Genomic DNA, 20120 nt, shown 5'->3' on the forward strand with positions numbered 1-20120 from the left:
TATTTTCCCCTCTTTAAAAAACAAAAACAAACATTGTATTTCACAATATAAGATAATGACCAATGGACTGATAAGAAACAACCCATTTGCTATATGTTTGAATGTATATCTGATCACTGTGGTTTGACTGAAATCCTCACAGGTCTGAGTTTGGGTTACTTATTCTTAATATGATTATTATTTTCCATTAGATATTTTCAAAGAGCATACGGTCCTTTCATTCTTGTAAACAACTATTCACTCTTCTCACCCTCTGAAAGAAAGTGACATTCAAGTTATTAAATAAGTTATTTTCTGTTTTTCAAAATTAAAACTGATTTGGATCATAATCATTTAATTATTTAAATTGTTTAAATCTCATGTAAAGTTTTATAGCTATCTGCTATCTTCCAACAAATAGATATCTTTCCACATATTAGATGTATTATATGGTCAAGAGTCATTTTCATATTGTTTATTATAAACATGATTTTAAACTGCGGTGTAGCAGGTTTGTGTTCATTCTGCCTGCAGCTCATTAACTTCCTGTTTCTTGAATCTTAATGTCACGTGACAAAATGATAGTAACACCAAACTTTGCTGTAATACTAATCAAATGACATACTTTAAATACAATTCTGATACCATTTCAATGCAGTAAACAACTAAAGTAGTGCAGTGTTTGACTTGATTAAGCCTGGTTCTGTTCAAATTATTCCAGTTTGACATAAACTAGATACAATCTAGTTTCCATTAAAAACCTCTTCAGGACAATCTCTCTTATATTTCTGTAACTTACCTGTGAGTATAAGAAGTGACCACACGGATCTCTGAACAGCTCAATAAAAATTCTGTTGTTTAAAGAGGTTGATCATTACAGGCATCCATGCTGTTGTTCAAGTTAGATTCACTTTCTCTGAATTTTCAGGCACTTCATGATCTGATTCCAAGTCAAGTCACCTTTATTTAAGTGAGTGAAGTGAAGTGACTGTGCTCTGCTTTTAACCAGTGGCACAAAAACAGAATATGTAGTAGGCTATATGCAGTGCATGGGGCGCCATTTGCCAAAATCATTCTGTGAAAATCTTCTTTAATAAACTTTATGAATAATCACAAATAATATGAATAACATTTTTAATGAGTTCAAACATTAATTTATTATACACTTTTTTCCACTTATGGTATTGAAAAGGCTTATGGGATCAAACCAATGTCACATTTTTCACCCCTGATGAGTTTGTAAACCTTCCATGCACAAGCTAGTTAACTGACTTTTGGTCATTGACTTGCAGTAGTTTCTGCAGGAGTTGGGGCTAGAATAAATGGGGGCGCCAACAATGATCTTGCATACCCTTCAGAAAATGTGCAGTTGCACCCCTGCTTTTAACCCATCCGAGTGCACACACCTTGAACACACACCTGGAGCAGTGGGCAGTCATTTTTGTTGCGGTGCCCGGGGAGCAGTTGGGGGTTCGGTTCTTGCTCAAGGGTCTCACCTCAGTCATGGTATTGAAGGTGGAGAGATACCCCTACATGCAGAGAAGTGCATCTTCACGGATAACGATTGTATTAAATCGTTTTTGTTTTTATTTATTTCGTTAAGTAGTAATTTAAAGCTGTCCATAGCTGTATTTATCATGTCTGTGAGGCATATATTCGCTGTCTTTCGGTTAATTTTTGTGAAGCGCTCCTGTTCAAGATAAAAGCACTGTACAAATAAAAGTAGACCCTTTACGAATGATGTATTACTCTTACCTTTATGAGCAAAAATTACGGCGTAAGTTGTATCCATTGAAAAAAAATTGCAATTGATTGCGCTGGTGCCTCCATGTCCTGCACTTTAGCTTCCACTTTCCACACAAACTACTGATGCAGCGCACATTTATCTTTAACGTTTAAACATTGTTATATGCTTGAACTGTTTTAGTATATCTATAGATTTTATTTTAGGCAAGTCATGATGATTTGAGAAGGCTAAATTGATCAAACATGACTATGATCATCCTGCCGGTCTGCCGCTGGCCGCTTGTTCGTTGCTTTAAGAAAGAAAAAACGTATTTAATGAACAAAAAATGCTCCAAACGTTTTTTCTAAATGAACTTGATAAAAAGCCGGAATGAAATATAAACACTTTGTCATTAGGGCAGGGCTCTAGTACATTTTGTCATTTTAGAATCTTAAGTTCTACTTCTGTAGATATTTTGGTGAAAGTAACTCAAAAGTAAAACAGGAGTTATGTAACGCATTACAATTCTGAGACAGTAATATTGTACGGTAAGGCATTACTTTTAAATAACAGTAACAAGTAATCTGTAATGTATTACAGTTTGGAAGTAACTTGCACTACACTGTATATATATTGTATATGTATAGAGAGAGAGAGAGAGCGCTTTTAACAAAACAAATTGTGTCAAAACAGCTTTACCCTGTACAGTTTTCAATAGGAAAATAGCTTGTTAATAATGCAGAAGGACAATAGTAATCACTCAATGTAAAGTAATTCAAATCAAATTCAAAATAAAGGCAGTTCATCATTGAATTCAGTGGTCATCATCCAGCTCAGTTCAGTTTAACCCTCAGGTTGTGTTCGGGTCATTATGAATTTTCAAAAGTCAATTTTCTTTCTCCCAAAAATGTTACTTTATGTTATCGCATTGGACTAAGATTTACTGACTTCACACAGGGCATAAATACTTCCACCACAAAAAATTATAATTATTGTTAAACATTTTTTTTGATGTTGTTCAACCTTGTTACACTTGTGATGTTCAGGGTCAAAAATGGGAAGTGTTAAAGGGATTTGAACAACCTGAGGGTTAAACATACATATTTAAAACTAAATATATAAAAGTGTACACATATATGCTTATTTGCATGAGTATACATATAAAATACACATATTTGCATACAGTAATTTCACAGTTTGGCACAGTTGTGCATGCTCGCGTTTCATACTATGAATACTTTCCTAACTGTTTAGTAAAAATAGTAAAAATAATACCTTCCAGTCCAGGCCCCGTTAACTGAATGCCGATACTGATAACAAATTGAATCTTGATGTGAGGAGCAGCCCAAATGTTCATACTGTTTGTTTTCTAAATTACATATGTGTAGAAGAAATATGTTGATAGAATCTCTGTAGATATGTTGGCCCGGCAAGCAGCATCCTTAGGTGTTCTGGACCCTTGTACAGTTTGTGTCCCTTAGTACAAAACTCTTCTATTCAGACATTTGTGTATAATCAGAGCCAGAACCACAAACACAGTCAGTCCAACGATCAAAATCCAAACCCAAACAGCTGGGGAGGGTGGGAAGAACACATTTTAATGCTTTTTTTTTTAACTCACTGATTAAAGATCTTGTTAAGTTCTCAATGCTTTTAGTTTTACTTACTACGTTGTTCAGTGTCATCAGTTTTGTGTTTATCTTTGTCGTCCAGTTCATCTTTTGATTCTGTACTACATTCTGTAGAGGATATTGAAAGATCAGTCTCACAGTTTAGCATCAAATATCTGTTCAACTCAGGATGAATAAACCTCAGCTGTACACTTTATAAACAATATTTCTAAACATCCACTGATCTTCTCTCACCTGTGACTGTCACTGTAATCAAGATTTCTCCTTCAGAGTCCAGAGCTCTGTATGTTCCTGCATCATTGACTGTAAACTCTTTAATGGTCAGAGTCCCATCAGTGTCGGTCAGTTGATCACTCTGAGCTCCGTTGCTTCTGCTCCAAACCTCCCTGCACTTTGTTTTGGTTTTGGTCCAGTGCACTACTTGATTAGCATTGGAAAGAACATCTAACTTTCGCTTCTCACCTGTTTTCACAGAGATCTCATCTGAGGAGAAACAGAAAGACATTGATCATTATTATTACAGTGTCAATCAATCAAAGACATAAGCACATATTTAGGATTGGGAAAAAATGTAATCATTTTAAATCAGCCATTGGAAAACCCATATTGGGGATGACTAATCTGAATATTAAGCTTGTCCCATTCAGAGTTTCTGCTGGTTGCATGCAATATCAACACAATTACTAAAGGAAAACCCAAAATGATGTTGATGTTTCAATCAGTTTTGAGTTTACCATGAATATGAAGTTGGTATGTCCTGATCTGTCGCTCCAGCTCTGTCTGATCATTATGGTAATAGACATGCAAAAAGTACGTCCCAGCATCAGTGAAGCTCAGATCCTTGAAGACGACGTCACACACTCCTTTCTTACAGACTCGGCAACTACAGTTTTTCTTCTGACAAACAGGGATGTTTTCTGACAGACTGTTTAAACTAATGTCAGAAATCTTTTTAGACTCAAATTCACATGGCAGTCTCCCTTTTTTCCTGACAAAGATATAAGGGGAGTTCCTACAGGGGGGGTTCCTGCAAATACAGATGCATTTAATACAACCTATCAATACTGAAAAATAAATGTGGCATCTCTGTTTATTTTCTGTAATCAATGGCATAATAAAATAGAGATTTGTCTTATTATATGTCATGTTGGTCTTTCTGAGCTCACAAACAAGCCTCATTCGTGACAGTAATACAAAGCTAGAGCAGATGTAGTGAGTTTCTAGTGAAAGTGAAAGTGACGTGACATACAGCCAAATATGGTGACCCATACTCGGAATTCATGCTCTGCATTTATCCCATCCAAAGTGCACACACACAGCAGTGAACACACACACACACACCGTGAACACACACACACACACCGTGAACACACACACAGCAGTGAACACACACACACACACAGCAGTGAACACACATACACACCCGGAGTGGGCAGCCATTTATGCCGGGGAGCAGTTGGGGGTTCGGTGTCTTGCTCAAGGGCACCTCAGTCGTGGTATTGAGGGTGGAGAGAGCGCTGGACATTCACTCCCCCCACCTACAATCCCTGCCGGCCCGAGACTCGAACCCACAACCTTTGGATTACAAGCCTGACTCTCTAACCATTAGGCCACGACTTCCCCAATGTTGAATAATAATAGACAATGTTTAATAATAAATTAACTAGAATGAACTATAAAGATAAGTCAGTGATGTTATTGTGTGATGATGCTAAGAAATGTTCACCAAAAACTACATACATGTCAACAAAATAACTTACCTTAGTGGTGCAATAGAAAAACACGTAATTAGACAACTCTAGCTGTAACTGAAAATCAAAAAATAGTTAACAAAAATAATAATAATAATACTGACCGCTTTGATTGATGAGGCAAAACAGCAGCAGATTTAAGCATTTGAACCTGATGAGAAAACAGACAGCTGTTATGTGACAGATACAGACACACATCACACAGATATTAATGCAACGATAAAATACTTTCCTGAGTGATAAAATACTATATAACTGACCACAAACGACTCTAAACATCCAGTCTCAATTTTATTTAAAGATTTAACATATGTGGACATTACATGGTAAAAATGTTCAATAAGAAAGATCAAACTATAATCTGAGTCTTTGATTTTATAAATTTCATTGTAATAATCTGACACATGATGCTTAAAATGGCACAAATGCCCAGCTGACACAAACACAAAGTTATAGAAATCCAGTAACCTGCTACAAAACAATCCTCTCATCAATGAAGAAATCATTTCATTGCAATGAATAATTAATGCAAGACGATTTAATAATAATTAATAACATTAATAACGTCACTAATAAAAACCATCCTCATGATGATAAACATGTTGGCTTGTTTCATTAGCATCATTAGCAGGTTAGCAGGCAACCCTTATCACAAACAAAACTATTGCTATAATAACACAAAAACATAGGCTACAAGCTTTATATTTAAAAAGTTAAAAACTCACATTGTAAAAGTTCTGCATGAATCTTACATTCTGTCTAAACTTCATAAACCACTGCACTTTCAGCGAGATCTACATAAAAACCAAACCGAAAGTAAAAACTCCTGAACCAGAGAGTTTCCAGAGTCTGAGTCATTATTGCCCTCTAATGGTTATTCTGTCAAATGAGCTGAAAGATCAGAAGATGTCGGTCTGTTAGCTGTCATAGACACTACTGTCCAGATACAGTCTATTAATAAGAGCTGAAAGTCCACCAAACATTGTGCAGCTTCTGTCTGTTTGTTCCAGATACAGCTGTATATGATGTGTAGAGCAGCTGAAGTTTATTGTAAAAGATCTCTGATGATTTCAGGCTGAAATTAACAATATATGAGAAAAAATACTGCAGTTCTGATTGTGTCTGAATCTGATGAAGCTTACTGTAGAAATGCAGCAGATGTAACAGCCTCTTCATAATATATCAATATCAATAAAGCATTATTAAAGCATTCCTGAACATTTACACTTACTTGTAGCCTATTCATTTGATGGACTTTTTCATCCAGAGCGACTATTGAAGTGTTCTGGTGTTAAACAAGGTTTGTCATCGTTAAAAATAGTAAAAGCAGGGTCATTCAAAATCGGTGCCCTTTGCATCCCTATATAATCTAACATGGATTTAATATCACTATGATTTTTCTTTTTCAGCAGGAATTTTAATTTGCAAAATGAAGGCAAAATGATATAACAATCACATTTGCATATGGTTTTAAATATAGTCTCATTGATAAGCAATGTTTTTGGCATAAGTATGCATTTTTTCTATCAAATTTAAATCATTTTATTGATGTCCCCTGATTTCTTGTCACCCTGAACCCTTGTAAAATAATCTCTCAACCAGAATTCCTACACTGAACACACAATCATGTTTCTCTCTCACTCCTCTCTATTTTTGATGATTTATGAGGCTTGGCTGAGGGGGGGGGGGGGGGGGGGGGGGGGGGGGGCATCATGCAGGGTCAATACTGTTACCATTTTTTTATTTATTACATTTAATATAATCAATATCTACAAGTAAAATACTTTCAAAGTGTACAACATATGATTTTGTGAACTTGACTATTAGCTAGAAATTAGCAAATTAGTTTGAAATCGTCAAACCTGTCACTGTCCTCCCTGTTACTTTTCAGAGTAACAGGTTTTGACATGTGGGTAACAGATTGTCTGTGTAAAATGCAAACAAGTTTAATGGTCACCCTGGGTGTAATTTTGAGCTAATGCCTATATAATTCAGTGGCACATGAGCATTAGTTAGTATTGTTACTGTTACTGACAGGGATAGGATAATCAGTCTCAATGAAACTTATTGTTTTTCCATAACTCATAACTGCAGACCTTCACCCCAGTCTTGCAATGTTCAAGAAAGTCAATATCTCTCAGAATTAATCAAAACTCTCTTAATTCGTGTTCCAAAGATGAATGAGGTCTTACGGGTTTGGAACGACATGAGGGTGAGTAATTAACAACAGAATTTTCATTTTTGGGTGATTTATCCCTTTAAAGTCCATGTGAATCAGAAGTTTACGACCGTTTTTACTTCCGTATTGTGACGTACTTCCGAGAGAAACAGAATATTGAATGAGGAAAACAGAGGACATTGTTTTTTCTACTGCAAATTGATTGGATGTTGTAAAGTAGGCGTTTCATTCAGAAATGAACACTGACCGTTGGAGGGGCGTGGTTAAGGATGTCAAGCTCATGCCCAAACCTTCAAACTGATGTCATCAGAGAAGGCCCATCATTTTAGAGGGGAGGAGCATTTTTAGATTTGCATTAAAGATTATGAAGGCAAACAATTATTTTGTTTTTTTTGTGAATTGACTTGCATGGATGAATTGTTCACCACAAAAATAGCAGTGTGCACTAACAAAATAATAGTCAATTTTGATTTCACGCGGACTTTAATGTCAATTTTAAATGTTAGACCCCAGTAACCCCAGTCCACTTCGGGGTCAAAACAGTGTCGTTAAATATATAATAAAAACAAGATCACTGCAACTGAACTGAAGACCATGAGGAAAAAATTACAAATTATTAGAATTTTTTTTATTCATATTTCATTTATTAAGATTTTTTATTTTATTTTGGAGTGTAACATTTATAAAGGTTATTCACTGGAAAAAAGATAAATAAATATAAACATTTGCTAGCTGTCATCATAGCACAAAAAGGCCCCTTTGACCCCACTACTGGGTTTATTCCGAATTATATAGTTCTATAAAAATATACAGTTGTGATCAAAAGTTTACATACCCCTTGCAGAATTTACAAGATGTTAATTATTTTACCAAAATAAGAGGGATCAAAAAAAATAAATTGTATTTTTTTATTTATTTTTTTGGTACTGCCCTGGGTAAGATATTTTGCATGAAAGATGTTTACATTTGTGCTTTCCTTTATGTCTATTTGTTATTTACATGGCTGTTACATACATTTGCCAGATGTACTCATGTGTATTTTATTCTATTTCCGAAAAACCACTTTTAACGCCTCATAACCATACAGCTGTACAATATCCAATCAAATTGGACTGATGTTGTGCCAACATTTGCTGTGAACATTCAAAGACTTCAGATAAAGAGTTGTCACTTCTTACTGGAGAGCCCTGTAGTGGATGAGCATTCACATAAATCCAAACCAGTCCATAACAAAAAAATAAGAAAAAGGAATGAAAATCCAAATCTCTGGCCCATACTCCAGTACAGAAGGTGGTGTAAATGCACCTTAAATGTTAGTTCCCTGCCTTTAAGAAGAAGAAGAAGAAGAAAAGAAAAAGGAAAACAACAAAAAAGAAAAGTTCTTCCATGTTTGTGTTCAGAGGCTAAACCATGTGCTGGTTTACAGGAAAAATTATAACCACTGTGGTTTGGTGTGTGATTGGTTGTATAATTTATATTCTGACACGTGGAGATATGTTTCAACGGAAGGTAAGAATAATACAGCAATAAATACTTCATACCAGAGTAACAACTAATAACCTTTGAAAAGCTGCAAATACGTAAAGAATAGACTCAGTTTAGAAAATGCCTTTTCTATTTACACTGAGAAAAATAACTCAGTGGAGTTGTAATTATAAAAAAAAAAAATCAACAAAAATCTGTTTGATATTTTGAGTAACTTAATATCAGTTTGTTGCAAACATGTTCGAGTAATCTTGACGAGGCTTTCTAGATGTGTGCCTTTTCGAGAAAATATTTAGATAAAATTTACTTCCAAGACTAAACAGTTCAGCTGTTGTATACAATTGTTCTGACGCCATACTGACTTTTGGGTTCATTCGAGGACGACTGATTGTTTTTCTGCATCACTGACAGCCCAAAGACACTGAAAAGGTAAGAATCAAATTACATTTGAGCAGATTAATGACTGAATGCTTTAAACGTCGCCAATTATGCAATGATAAAGCAACATGTTTGTTTTATTAGCTGGTTCATATGTTTAGCCTGAAGCTTTTACATAAATGAGTTGGGTTTAGAGACACCCTTTTGAGGAACAGGTCATGCAGTAAAAGCTGCTGTTTTTGCTTTAAGGATGTGAGAATTGAGCTCTCATTTATGAGTGGAGCACTACACTGATGTCCTTTGAAAAAGAGACAGGACTAAAATCTTCAAAGGCACTATTGTAATGAGCAATACATTAAATATAATTATTATGTTTACTACCTTTTACCTGTAGTCTTTGTTTTTTGTTTGTTTATTCTTTATTTCAGTGGACAAGCAGTTGTTTTAGAATATAATGATTATAATTGAACCTTTTTTGCACATAATGTATAGCATAGCGGTGATTCTCAAACTTTTTACAATGGCGTAGCCCTTGAGGCATTTTTGCTTTTACTGCAGTCACACCTTTTCCATTAAGGGACAATATATTTTACACATTTTCAGATGCAGCTTTCAACTTTATAAAGGCAAAGGTTTTCTAATCCTATTAAATGTCATGTTCACAAAAAATAAAGCAATAATTGCAATGAAATGAAATCAATGAACTGACAATCTTTTTTCTTCACAGGATCTGGATGATAAAGATGCCTTTCAGATTTAAGAAGACCAACTCATGGGTATTCATATGTATTTTTATGTAAAGTGTAGTTACCAAAGGTACATTTCCTTGTTTGCATAGCCATTGTTTACAATGCAACCGGAGCACATTCTTAGCTGGGGTGCGTGACGTTTCTGAACTGTACAAGCAGTTTAGTGAACATCAGGCTTGTTTGAGATGCACATCACCTGAAATGTAGGCGAGAGCATGTAGCTGCAGTGAGGTGAAGAGTGAAATAAGCGCAGTCAAGACGGACAGTTCTGACCTCTCCAAGTGAACAGATACCTACGAGATCAAAGGAGGATATCGCATTATTCTCACTCATATGCTGTGCTGCTGATAAACATGATATAATTTCAGTTCTGTTGCTTTATATGAAAATAAATATAATGAACAAGACATCCAAAGTGCTTGCTATTTAATTCCATACGAAAGGCGTATTTATCATCTATTTTTATTTTAATACAGACATGTATTTTAAATTTTTATAGAAATATGACAACAGTCACATATCTCACACAGAAATCACACTGTCCTAGTGTTTGGGAATATTCATGCATAATTTAGATACATAAATACCTGAAATCAGATTTTTTAAAATAATACATTTTAGAAGAGAACGCGACATTACAGTTGTCTGAACCAATTTGAGCTCAGTCACAGGATCAGTTGTGCGGGCACAGGGACACAGGGTCATCTCAGCCAGTTGGGACTTCAGGTCAACTGGGAAAAGAGAAGTGAAAGGCTGTCTCCAACCAGAGGTTGGCCCATTGGATAGCGTATCAAACCCAAGGCGTGCCGTGCCCCCTTGTACACTCGACGAGGAGTGTTGCTGCTTCTTGGGCGTTGGCACATGGCGCCTCGCTGACAGATATCTGTAGAGCTGCGGGCTGGGTGACATCAAACACATTTGCTAGGTTTTATAGCCTTCGTGTAGAGCCAGTATGCTCTTGTGTACTCGTCTCGATTAGCCAGTAAACACAGAGAGACTGCTCGGTGTCTCGCTTGCTGCGCCTTCCCCTCTATAGACCGGACATGTGTGCTTATTCTTCTCTACACTTCAGTTCCCCACAAGGCAAATCCTGTTGAGTTCCTCCATCACCCCGGGCAGCCGCATGTGGTGGAACGTCCGGCACCAGGCCTAACACCCATAAGTACACCTGTTGGTTGACCCCTTGTGCTATAGGTGCCCATATGTTGTGATCCCCACAGTGATCCCATGTGTGTATTCTTCCATGGTATGCTTCCTTTGTTGGTGAGCCTGTGTCTTTCCCTTGGCAGACTCCGCTCTGCTGTCCCTGCCGGTGTTGACTCCCTCCTAACTGGGCCGGAGCCACCTTAGAGACATTGTATATGTTGTTCTGACTTAACGCCCAGTGTAATCTCTACGATACCTCGCTACGTGCAGGATATGGATTCCGCAGCGTCCCTGGAAACGGCACGCTTTCCCAGTGTTATCCAATAGTCTTACTGTGTGGATTAAGAGGAACAACAGTAATAGACTCTCCATGCAAGCCCTGTCCTATATCTCGCACGCCAATATGCATTGGCTCATTTAGTTTACATTCGAAGATGATAGGGCTCTCAGGCAAGATCCCAGTTCGTCGGTACATTCCAATGTGACGTCTCCGTTCCCTTATTCAGGGAACGTGGGTTATATACGTAACAGAGACGTTCTCTTTCCCATTTCCAGCTTGCAGTGTTGTCCATCATAACCTGGTAAAGAGAGATTATTCTGGGAATATTCCTTATATGTGAATTAATTATCAGCTCTATCAGTTTCTTCAATTCCATAGCATTTTTTTTTAAACTCCCTTTCAAAATAGTCCTGTATTTGTAAATACCAATAAAAGTCCTTAGTTTCCAAATTATATTTTATTTTTGCAAAACCTTTCCATTTTCCTTGCAACTGCAGTCATTTTTAGCTCAACTTGAAGACATTGTTTAGGTAAACCCTGGCTTGTGAGCTCTATATATTTCCATGTAGATGTGTATCCAGGGGTTACACCAGCATACGCAAGATCTTATTTGTGCAGCGTAAAATAATCCTCTGGATTTGGTAGGGCTAATCCTCCTTTGTTCTTTGCCAGCTGTAATGTTGTATATCTTATTTGACGTTTTTTTCTCCTCCCAAATAAATCTAAAAATCATCCCATCCCAAGCCCTAAATTGAATTTTAGGAATAATTTCTAGCAAACCTTGAAAAAGATCAATAATCTCGGGACAGCATTTATTTGTATGCCCTCTATTCTAGAGCTGAATTGCATTGGTAGAGTTCACCATCTTGGGTTTTCAACACATTTAACTTTTATCCAGTTTCCCATATTCTTCCAATGGATTCATAAGTAGTGAGAAAGCGATTTAGGTCCCTTAAGATAAATAATGACATCATCAGCAAACAACCCAATTATATTCTCTTGTCCAATACTTTTCCTGCTCAGGTCTTTATTTTGTGCTTGGGCCAAAGATGCAATATAAAGAACCAAAAGAAAAGTACGGTGGCCGAGAGAGCTCAACGCACTGCAACTTCAGAAAACACATGCAAATAGAAAAAGCAACAGCAAATCAAGAAACCATCTTCATCAGTTTGACAGCAGGTGGTGCAAATGCTCACAACACAAACAAATAAAGAAACACACTGCAAATGCTCACAATACAACCAAATCAATTTTATTTGCAGTGCGTTTCTTTGTTTGGTTGTGTTGTGAGCATTTGCAGCGTGTGTTGTCAAATTGACGAAAGTTGTTTTCTTAATTTGCAGGTGTTTTTCTATTTGCAGTGCGTTTCTTTTTTGGTTGTGTTGTGACCATTTGCAGTGTGTGCGTTGTAAAATTGAGGAAGTTGTTTTCTTAATTTGCAGATGTTTTTTCTATTTGCAGCGCGTTGAGCTCTCTCGGCCACCGTAGAAAAGGGCTCAAACAGCAGCCCAGTTTGCTCCTAATCAGTTAGATCAGATAAAAATGTTACAAACCTTTTATAAATAATTCAGGTGAATAATTTATAGTCCCCCGTCAAAATAGAGATTGGTCTATACAAATTGCTAAATTCTTGGTAATGATAGCCTCGCTCCATGATGGGGGAGTCTACCTTCTTTGAGTGTCCAAATAAAAGATCATAATAGGATTGGTTTCAATTCTTCCTTAAACATCTTGTACGTTTAATAGGGTAAGCTGTCACTGCCTTTTCTTTGTTGTTTTGTACATAAGCCTCGACAATGTGTTTCGGGGAGGCGTATTCATTGGCCAATGTGGCCATTTTATTTTCAAATTTGCACTTTAATATATCTTCCTCCTTTGTCATTTATTTCATAACAGTATTCAAAACAGGCAGAGTTTAGGATAATGTTGGGAACTGCCACTCCTCTCCAATTACCCTTTTTCAATGAACTATAAAATCGGTTCCTAAAACCAAATCTCTTTAACTTTTCATGTTCTTGCTGTAATAGATGCATCATCTGTGAAAATATCATCCATGACTTTTCCCATTGTGATTGATTGATTGATTGATTGATTGATTGATACTTTATTAATCCAGAATGAATTTCAAGATATCCAGTAGCTTATACACAAAAACAACACAACACATCTACTATATTATAACACCCAACTATAACAAATATTTAAAAAACAAAAACACAAAATCACATTCAGAAATACCAAAAAAAATAAAAATCATTAAATAATCATTTAAGCAATATAAATATGTATATATACAAAGTACTAAGAATTGTTAGTAAAAAATTACAATGTGTCCAAGGCGTTCCGTAAGAACTTTTTTCATCTTCAGAACACTAATTAAGATATTTTTGTATGCAGGAGCACAAAAATATTCTCGTAGCTTCATAAAATTACGGTATTATGTTATGGTTGAACTACTGATGTCACAAGAAATATTTTAATACTGCCCTTACTACCTTTCAAATATCTACAATTCAGATTATTTTATAAAGGTTAATTTGTGATTAATCTAACATAACATCTCTTAATTTCTCTTGATTTGTCAGGTGTCTGTGGAGCTGAATCCCGGTCTGACTCCTCCGTCGGTTCTTCCTCCTGGAGTGGGTCTGGTTCATGTGCGAGGGCTGGGGCACAGTGGCACACTTCACTTATTGCTGTGTAACTCTGGAGCTCCAGCGCTGCTGATGGTCCACACTTACAGCACTCAGTCTACAGTACATGTGGACTGGCCTGCGTTTATCAACCACAGTTTATCCGGCAGCCTGAGGGTGGATCCGGAGACCAGTGTGCGGTACAGCAGCGCTCTAGTGTTCACCAGAGTAAATACACTCAATATTACATGAATAAATAAGTAGTTGAGATTTGATGTACACATATGCAGTCTTATAAGAACTATTAATATTATTACTTATACTTATTATTGTTGTTGTTATTTATTTATTTCTAGAAAGGCACTAAATTGCCTAATCTAACCTTGCCATTGAGTCTTTGGGATACTGATGCCTTCAAATGCGGATGGATATATGGATAAATAGATGAATGGATAAATGAATGGATGGATGGAGAGAATAAAAGAGCATAAATAAAATGAGAAATGAAGGTTAGAAATTAAAACATGAAAACTGATGTGATTGTTTGTCAGGTGTGGGAGTACGATGATGTCAATAACGCAGCTGACCCTCAGCAGACAGCAAAGTCCAGCTTTTACCCTCCATACGAGCTGCAGAACTTCAACTGGTCCGAACCGAAGATCACTGTTAACCAGTCGGATCACATAGTAACACTGTGTGGCAGAGAAAAAACAGAGAGTTTCCTCAACGGCTCCATCTGTCTGCAGGTGAGCAGAACTACAGCAACAAACAGCAGGTTCTGTGTAGATGTACAGTAACTCATGTGTGTCTGATTTCTCTCTCATGTGTGTCTGATTCCATCTCCAGTTCTCAGTGTTTGAGTCGGTGGGTCGTGATCAAGTTATGCCAAATCTCCGTCATAACGCAAACTCCTCGCAGCTGCGTGTGTGGCTAGATGGTGTGACGCCACGAGGAGACAACTCCAGATTTGCTCTGGAGTTTCAGTCCGTTGTAGACTCTGGATTCAGGGAAAGAGTCTATGTCGACAGCTTTATAGACGATGAGTACAAACCCTTTTTCTTTCAGGTAAACACTTCAGCAAACCTGGACACTGTCTCAGATTGTTGGCTGAATCATATTTGATACACACAAGTCTCTAAATGATCAACGTGATCAAAACTCTGCAGTTAAACCAAGTAAAAGGCTTTTTTGAATAATTGTACAAATGTCCAGCTTAAGCTGCTGCTTCAGTGTCTTTCTGCTGTCAAATCTTGACTGATTTTTATCAGAATAACTGCAGTCATATTTCCAGATGAACACTTATTGGACTGAAGCAGCTCAGCTTTACTTGATTCTCCATCAATTGTTTTTCTAGAAAAATCAGTGCGTCTCAAATCTGATCATCAGGATCTCTCAATCAGCATTGCATTATATGTTTGGATCATTTCAATCTCATCTTACTAAGACATATTATTGGAGATATAGAGCGACCACTGATATTTATATAATTTTATGTCAGTATCTGCTATATTGTTATAAAGATCTCACTGATTTACATTACAGGCATCAGAATTAATTCATCAAATATAAGCAGTTGCACCAAATTGCATATTTTTTGCTGTCTCTGAGAAAATGGAGCTGTTTTTTCTCCATGTTCTAAACTGATCACAATATATTAGCTATAAAATCCAGATTTTTTTCTAGTGTTTTTTTATTTTATTTTATCCAGAAAATCTGATTTTCCTTACTGTTAATTCATATGCCAAGCTGTACAGTGTTAATATGAATGTGTGTTGATGTTTTCCTGTTTAAAGTGAGCATTTGTCCTGTCTCTTCTCTTAGATGTCTCAATGGGTGTCGTTTCCGGTGAACGGTGACAATGTGTGGGGTTACAATCAGTGGAAACCCGTGGCGTATCGTAAAGCCCAGCCGGCACCTGAGGATGCCACACCCTGTAAACACTCAGAGCTTGTGTTCATGGACCAGATCCCTCAGTCCGATCTGGTTAAGGCGTATTTCATAAAGGATCCTCAGACATATGGCCTGAACATCAGCTTCGGTACGGCTGGAGACCCAATTTTTTACAAAGCCACCGAATACATCAGCTGGTAAGTTTGATATTCATTGAAACAAAATGCGCTGCTGCATATTGAATCATTTGCAGACGTCTGATTGCAGTCCAGCCAGAAGAGCATTGCAGTAGTCCAGCCTAGAAATGACAAGGGCCTGGACAAGAAGTTGTGCAGCATGCTCTGTTAGTAAGAGTCTGATCTTCCTGATTTTGAGCCTGCTTGAATGCAGTGGGGAAAATGCCTGTGAGAAGAGATGTATTGATGTGTGTAAGTGAAGGCAGAAGTGCAGGGGAAATAGCTTGCAGGAGATGTGAGGGGACTGGTCTAGAGGGGAGGTAGCGTGGCTGGAGAGGATAAGTTTAGACACTTCTGTAAGAAGAGAGGAGGAGAGAAGATGGTCAGCTGTGAGAGTGTTTGCTGTGAGTTCCTGGGTGAGTGGAGATGAGAACTGACTGCTGATGGATGTGGTTTTGTTAGTGAAGTAATTAGCAGAATTGTCAGCAGTTAAAGAGGTGGTGGGAGGTGGCAGAGGGGGACAAAGGGGAGTGTTGAATGTTTTGAAGAGTTTGGTTTCCTGGTGATCTTGTTATGGAAGAAGGCCGTTTTGCCTCAGTGGAAAATGAGGATAGAAGTGACTGATACCTGCTGAGATCAGCTAAATCTTTTGGTGTGCACCTTTTTCTCTCTGCTGCCCTGAGTTTAGTCTGGTGCTCACGGAGAACATTGGATAAACAGGGGTTGGAGGGAGTCCCTGTTGAAAAATCCAGCATATGCTGGTTTGAGCCGGTTTAAGCTAGTTCTTAACTGGTCATGTTCTGGTCCTAAGCAACTAGCTCCAGCACGTGACCAGCTCAAACCAGCAGCCATGCTTCAAAACATACCTAACCAGCATATGCTGGATTTTTCGAAAGGAGTAGCATGTGCTGGTCTGAAGAAAAGAGTACTGATAGTGTCTAGGCAGTTAGTTAGTGTCACGGTTTCTATTATGGTTTCCACTATAGTGTCAAATCTGCGCTCAGTGCGGTCGGCAATGCTTTGGGGCGTGTCAAATTTAGGGCAGAGGACGCCTTTTGAAAACAATGTTTACACCCTGTTTGAGTTTCATCTTCTTTTTACGGCAGTTAAAATGAAAGCATCCAAAGAGCATTTACTTTTACACATAATTTTTTTAACGACAAGTGATTTCAGCTCAATAATCCAACAGTTCAGCAAACACTCGGAAACATATGTCAATATCTTGCCTTGCCTAATTTTCACAGCGATTGGTTGTCGCCCGGGAAACTGCCCTGGTATTGGCCATTAATTTTTAGTAACAGGATCGGATCAGTTCTAAAAATAAAATGTTGTCTGAACTCTGAACTGTTGTTTACTCCACAGGACTGTTTTAATGGGCTTGAGCGAACCTCTGGGCAATTCATTCTACATGTTACGCATTGCCTTCATACCCACTGGAATTCTTATACTGGTGTTCTTTTTCATCGTTCAAGAGTGTGTTTGTAGGAGATCATCGGGCTACCAGCGAATCAACTGAGACGTTACAGTACAAGCCTCGCCCTCATGCACACATACACCAATCAGTGTTGAGGTTACTGACCCCTGAGCGGACCATTAGAAATACACTACTGGTGATTGGGTGAGGGAGTTAAAATTTAGAATTTACACAGTTTCTCTGGATGGTTCAGTTCTCTCTTTTTGATTTAAACGTGTCACATATTGAATTTTTCTACACCTTTACACATAGGCCAGTCAATCATAAATCAAACCTACAAGAGCAAACAAACCTTGTTTGTTTTTCATACATTGTTTATTTGTCCCACAATTCTGCTTGTAAAATCGATTAAATTGGCAAGAATGATGACAAATGCACACATTTTGAAGACTTAAAAACATTTTCTCTGCAATCCTGAAATATATGCAGATATTTTCATAATTATTAAGAACTGCACTGCTGTAGGTTCTCAGTAGGGATGCCCAAAGCCTAATTCTGAATTCAGAAAGACATGGATACTGGATAATGCATATGAAGCCTCTAAATCGACATGGTTCGTCTTGCTGTGGTAGTCACATTATAGTACATCAGATTTCATATACCACGACTGAGGTGAGACCCTTGAGCAAGGCACTGAACCCCCAACTGCTCCCCAGGCGCCACATCATTGGCTGCCCACTGCTCCGGGTGTATGTTCACTACTATGTGTACACTTGGATGGGTTACATGCAGAGCACAAATTCTGAGTATGGGTCACCATCCTTGGCCACACACCGCTTTCCTTTCCTTAAGCGATTGAGGTGTTTTGTTGTTGGATGTAATAATGAACATAGCAGTTGTCATTTACTCCTGACATCTGAGCCGCTGAAGACACAGTGGATTACTTTTGGTTTTGAAGGAAATGCACCCCCTGATCTTCCTAAATTGCGTCTATGTTCGCGCAAATAATTTGTGATCCAGCTTCACCTCCAGAAGAAGGGAGTATAAGGGTTTTTTTATGAATCTTTGCAAATCACCTTTCCTAATAATGTGCTAGTTAGCAAGTTCAATAATGAATTTGGCTAAAGTTTACAGTCTCATGAGAACGGCTCGCCACCCCACAGAAGAAGGGGCGGGGTCAGCAGAGCTCATTAGCATATAAAGGGACATGCACTGAAACGGCTTGCTGTGAACAGAGCTGTTTTTGACAGGGTAAAAAGGGTGTTGTTTTACACTACATTGAGAATTTTTAACCAAAGTATGTTACTTGAATCATCAACTTTTTGAGTTTTTTGTCCACTGTGGATCGCTAATATTTTATACTAATGTTGCATGTCAGTCAAACACGCATCTTGTGCATCATTTATTCATAAACACATTCAAACATATCCAGATGGAAACATCAGATTCTAGATACAATCTGCATGACTGCATTATGATACAAATATTTATTGTTTGACATGAATGCTGTTTGATAAAAAAAAACAGCATTCATGTCTGAAACAATAAATTATATTTATTTTTCCTTTATCATATACTTTTTCCTGATATTTGCCAAAATGATTTTTTAAAAATATTTTTAAATATAGAAATATGTATTTAAAATGAAAAGATGTAAAAATACTACATTTTGAATAAATATTAAATTTTGCTGCTTAATTGATTGCAAATTTGCACCAGCAACACTGCCACTGTTTTTCATTGGTGATATTGTAAAACCTTTTTTTTGTTTTGAAGGATTCTTCATAGCAACCTGTGTATTATTTCAAGAGAGCAACTATACATTTGTGTTGTTTACTTTCTTTTATATTCATTTATTCTTCATTTCTTCATTTATAATCATTTATCATGTAATCATCTCATTATTCCAATAATCATTTAAACCACTTGTACACTTATTTCATTGATTTGTCCTGTATATTATATTATTTTTCCATTGTTGTTTAGTTTTATGACTGTGGTTTCGAGAGCGGTTTGTCTTCACGAGAGATCAGAGAATGTCTCCATTTCAGAGGTTGTTGTGAAGCAGTAATTTTCCATTGCTGTTGTTTTGTGGTATAATAATACATGTTGCATTTGTGTTCATCAGATGAAGTCTGAGCATTGAAACCGATTATTCAATAAAGTCCACTTCTTTTTTTATCATCACTTCGTCTCCTGCTTCTGTTCTTCTCTGGCTTCGCTCAGTCAGCTTCTTGGCTGATCAGCCTGGTCTCACTGTCTATATGTAGTATTATTAATAAGTAACATTTACAAGCACAAAACGAACATTTTTGTAAATTTTAATTTATGCTGAAACGTACAATTTTGATGTACTTCAACGTAAAATGGATTTGTTTATATATATCATATTTAAGGTAACAATGCAATACATTATCATATTATTGATATTAATAATATGACAATATCTGTGGTCAATATTGATCAAATGGGAGGGGGAAATCCTGCCCATACCCAGCTTTGAAGGTTAAAAGCACTTATGTTCATCTTCTGAAGTGATATTACTGTGAATACATTTTTAAATGTTTAAAATGTTTTGAAAGAAATGTCTTATGCTCATCAAGCCTGCATCCATTTGATCAAAAATATAGAACACAACAGTAATATTCAGCAAGAATATGTTAAATAGATTTAAAAAGTGATAGCAAAGACTTATATTGCTATAAA

At 37.0% G+C, this 20120-nt stretch overlaps 1 protein-coding gene across 1 annotated transcript; it reads left to right on the forward strand.

Annotated features, from left to right (window-relative positions):
• The first annotated feature begins 8596 nt into the window (after window positions 1-8596).
• On the forward strand, window positions 8597-18045 carry LOC306847545 (glycosylated lysosomal membrane protein-like). Its single transcript, XM_079381535.1, has 6 exons — window positions 8597-8775; window positions 13890-14162; window positions 14486-14680; window positions 14781-14999; window positions 15756-16021; window positions 17363-18045. The coding sequence occupies exons 1-6, from the start codon at window positions 8677-8679 to the stop codon at window positions 17514-17516; spliced, it is 1206 nt and encodes a 401-aa protein (XP_079237661.1). The 5' UTR covers window positions 8597-8676; the 3' UTR covers window positions 17517-18045.
• The last annotated feature ends 2075 nt before the right edge of the window (window positions 18046-20120 follow it).

Source organism: Barbus barbus (genome assembly GCF_936440315.1).
Source record: "Barbus barbus genome assembly, chromosome: 27".
Lineage (NCBI taxonomy): Eukaryota > Metazoa > Chordata > Actinopteri > Cypriniformes > Cyprinidae > Barbus > Barbus barbus.

Excerpts from the sequence above, each read along its gene's own strand:
- LOC306847545 (XM_079381535.1), top strand. The coding sequence starts at position 8,677 with ATGTGCTGGTTTACAGGAAAAATTATAACCACTGTGGTTTGGTGTGTG. Across the intron at positions 8,776-13,889 it reads GAGATATGTTTCAACGGAAG|GTGTCTGTGGAGCTGAATCC; the intron begins GTAAGAATAATA and ends TTGATTTGTCAG. Across the intron at positions 14,163-14,485 it reads GCGCTCTAGTGTTCACCAGA|GTGTGGGAGTACGATGATGT; the intron begins GTAAATACACTC and ends ATTGTTTGTCAG.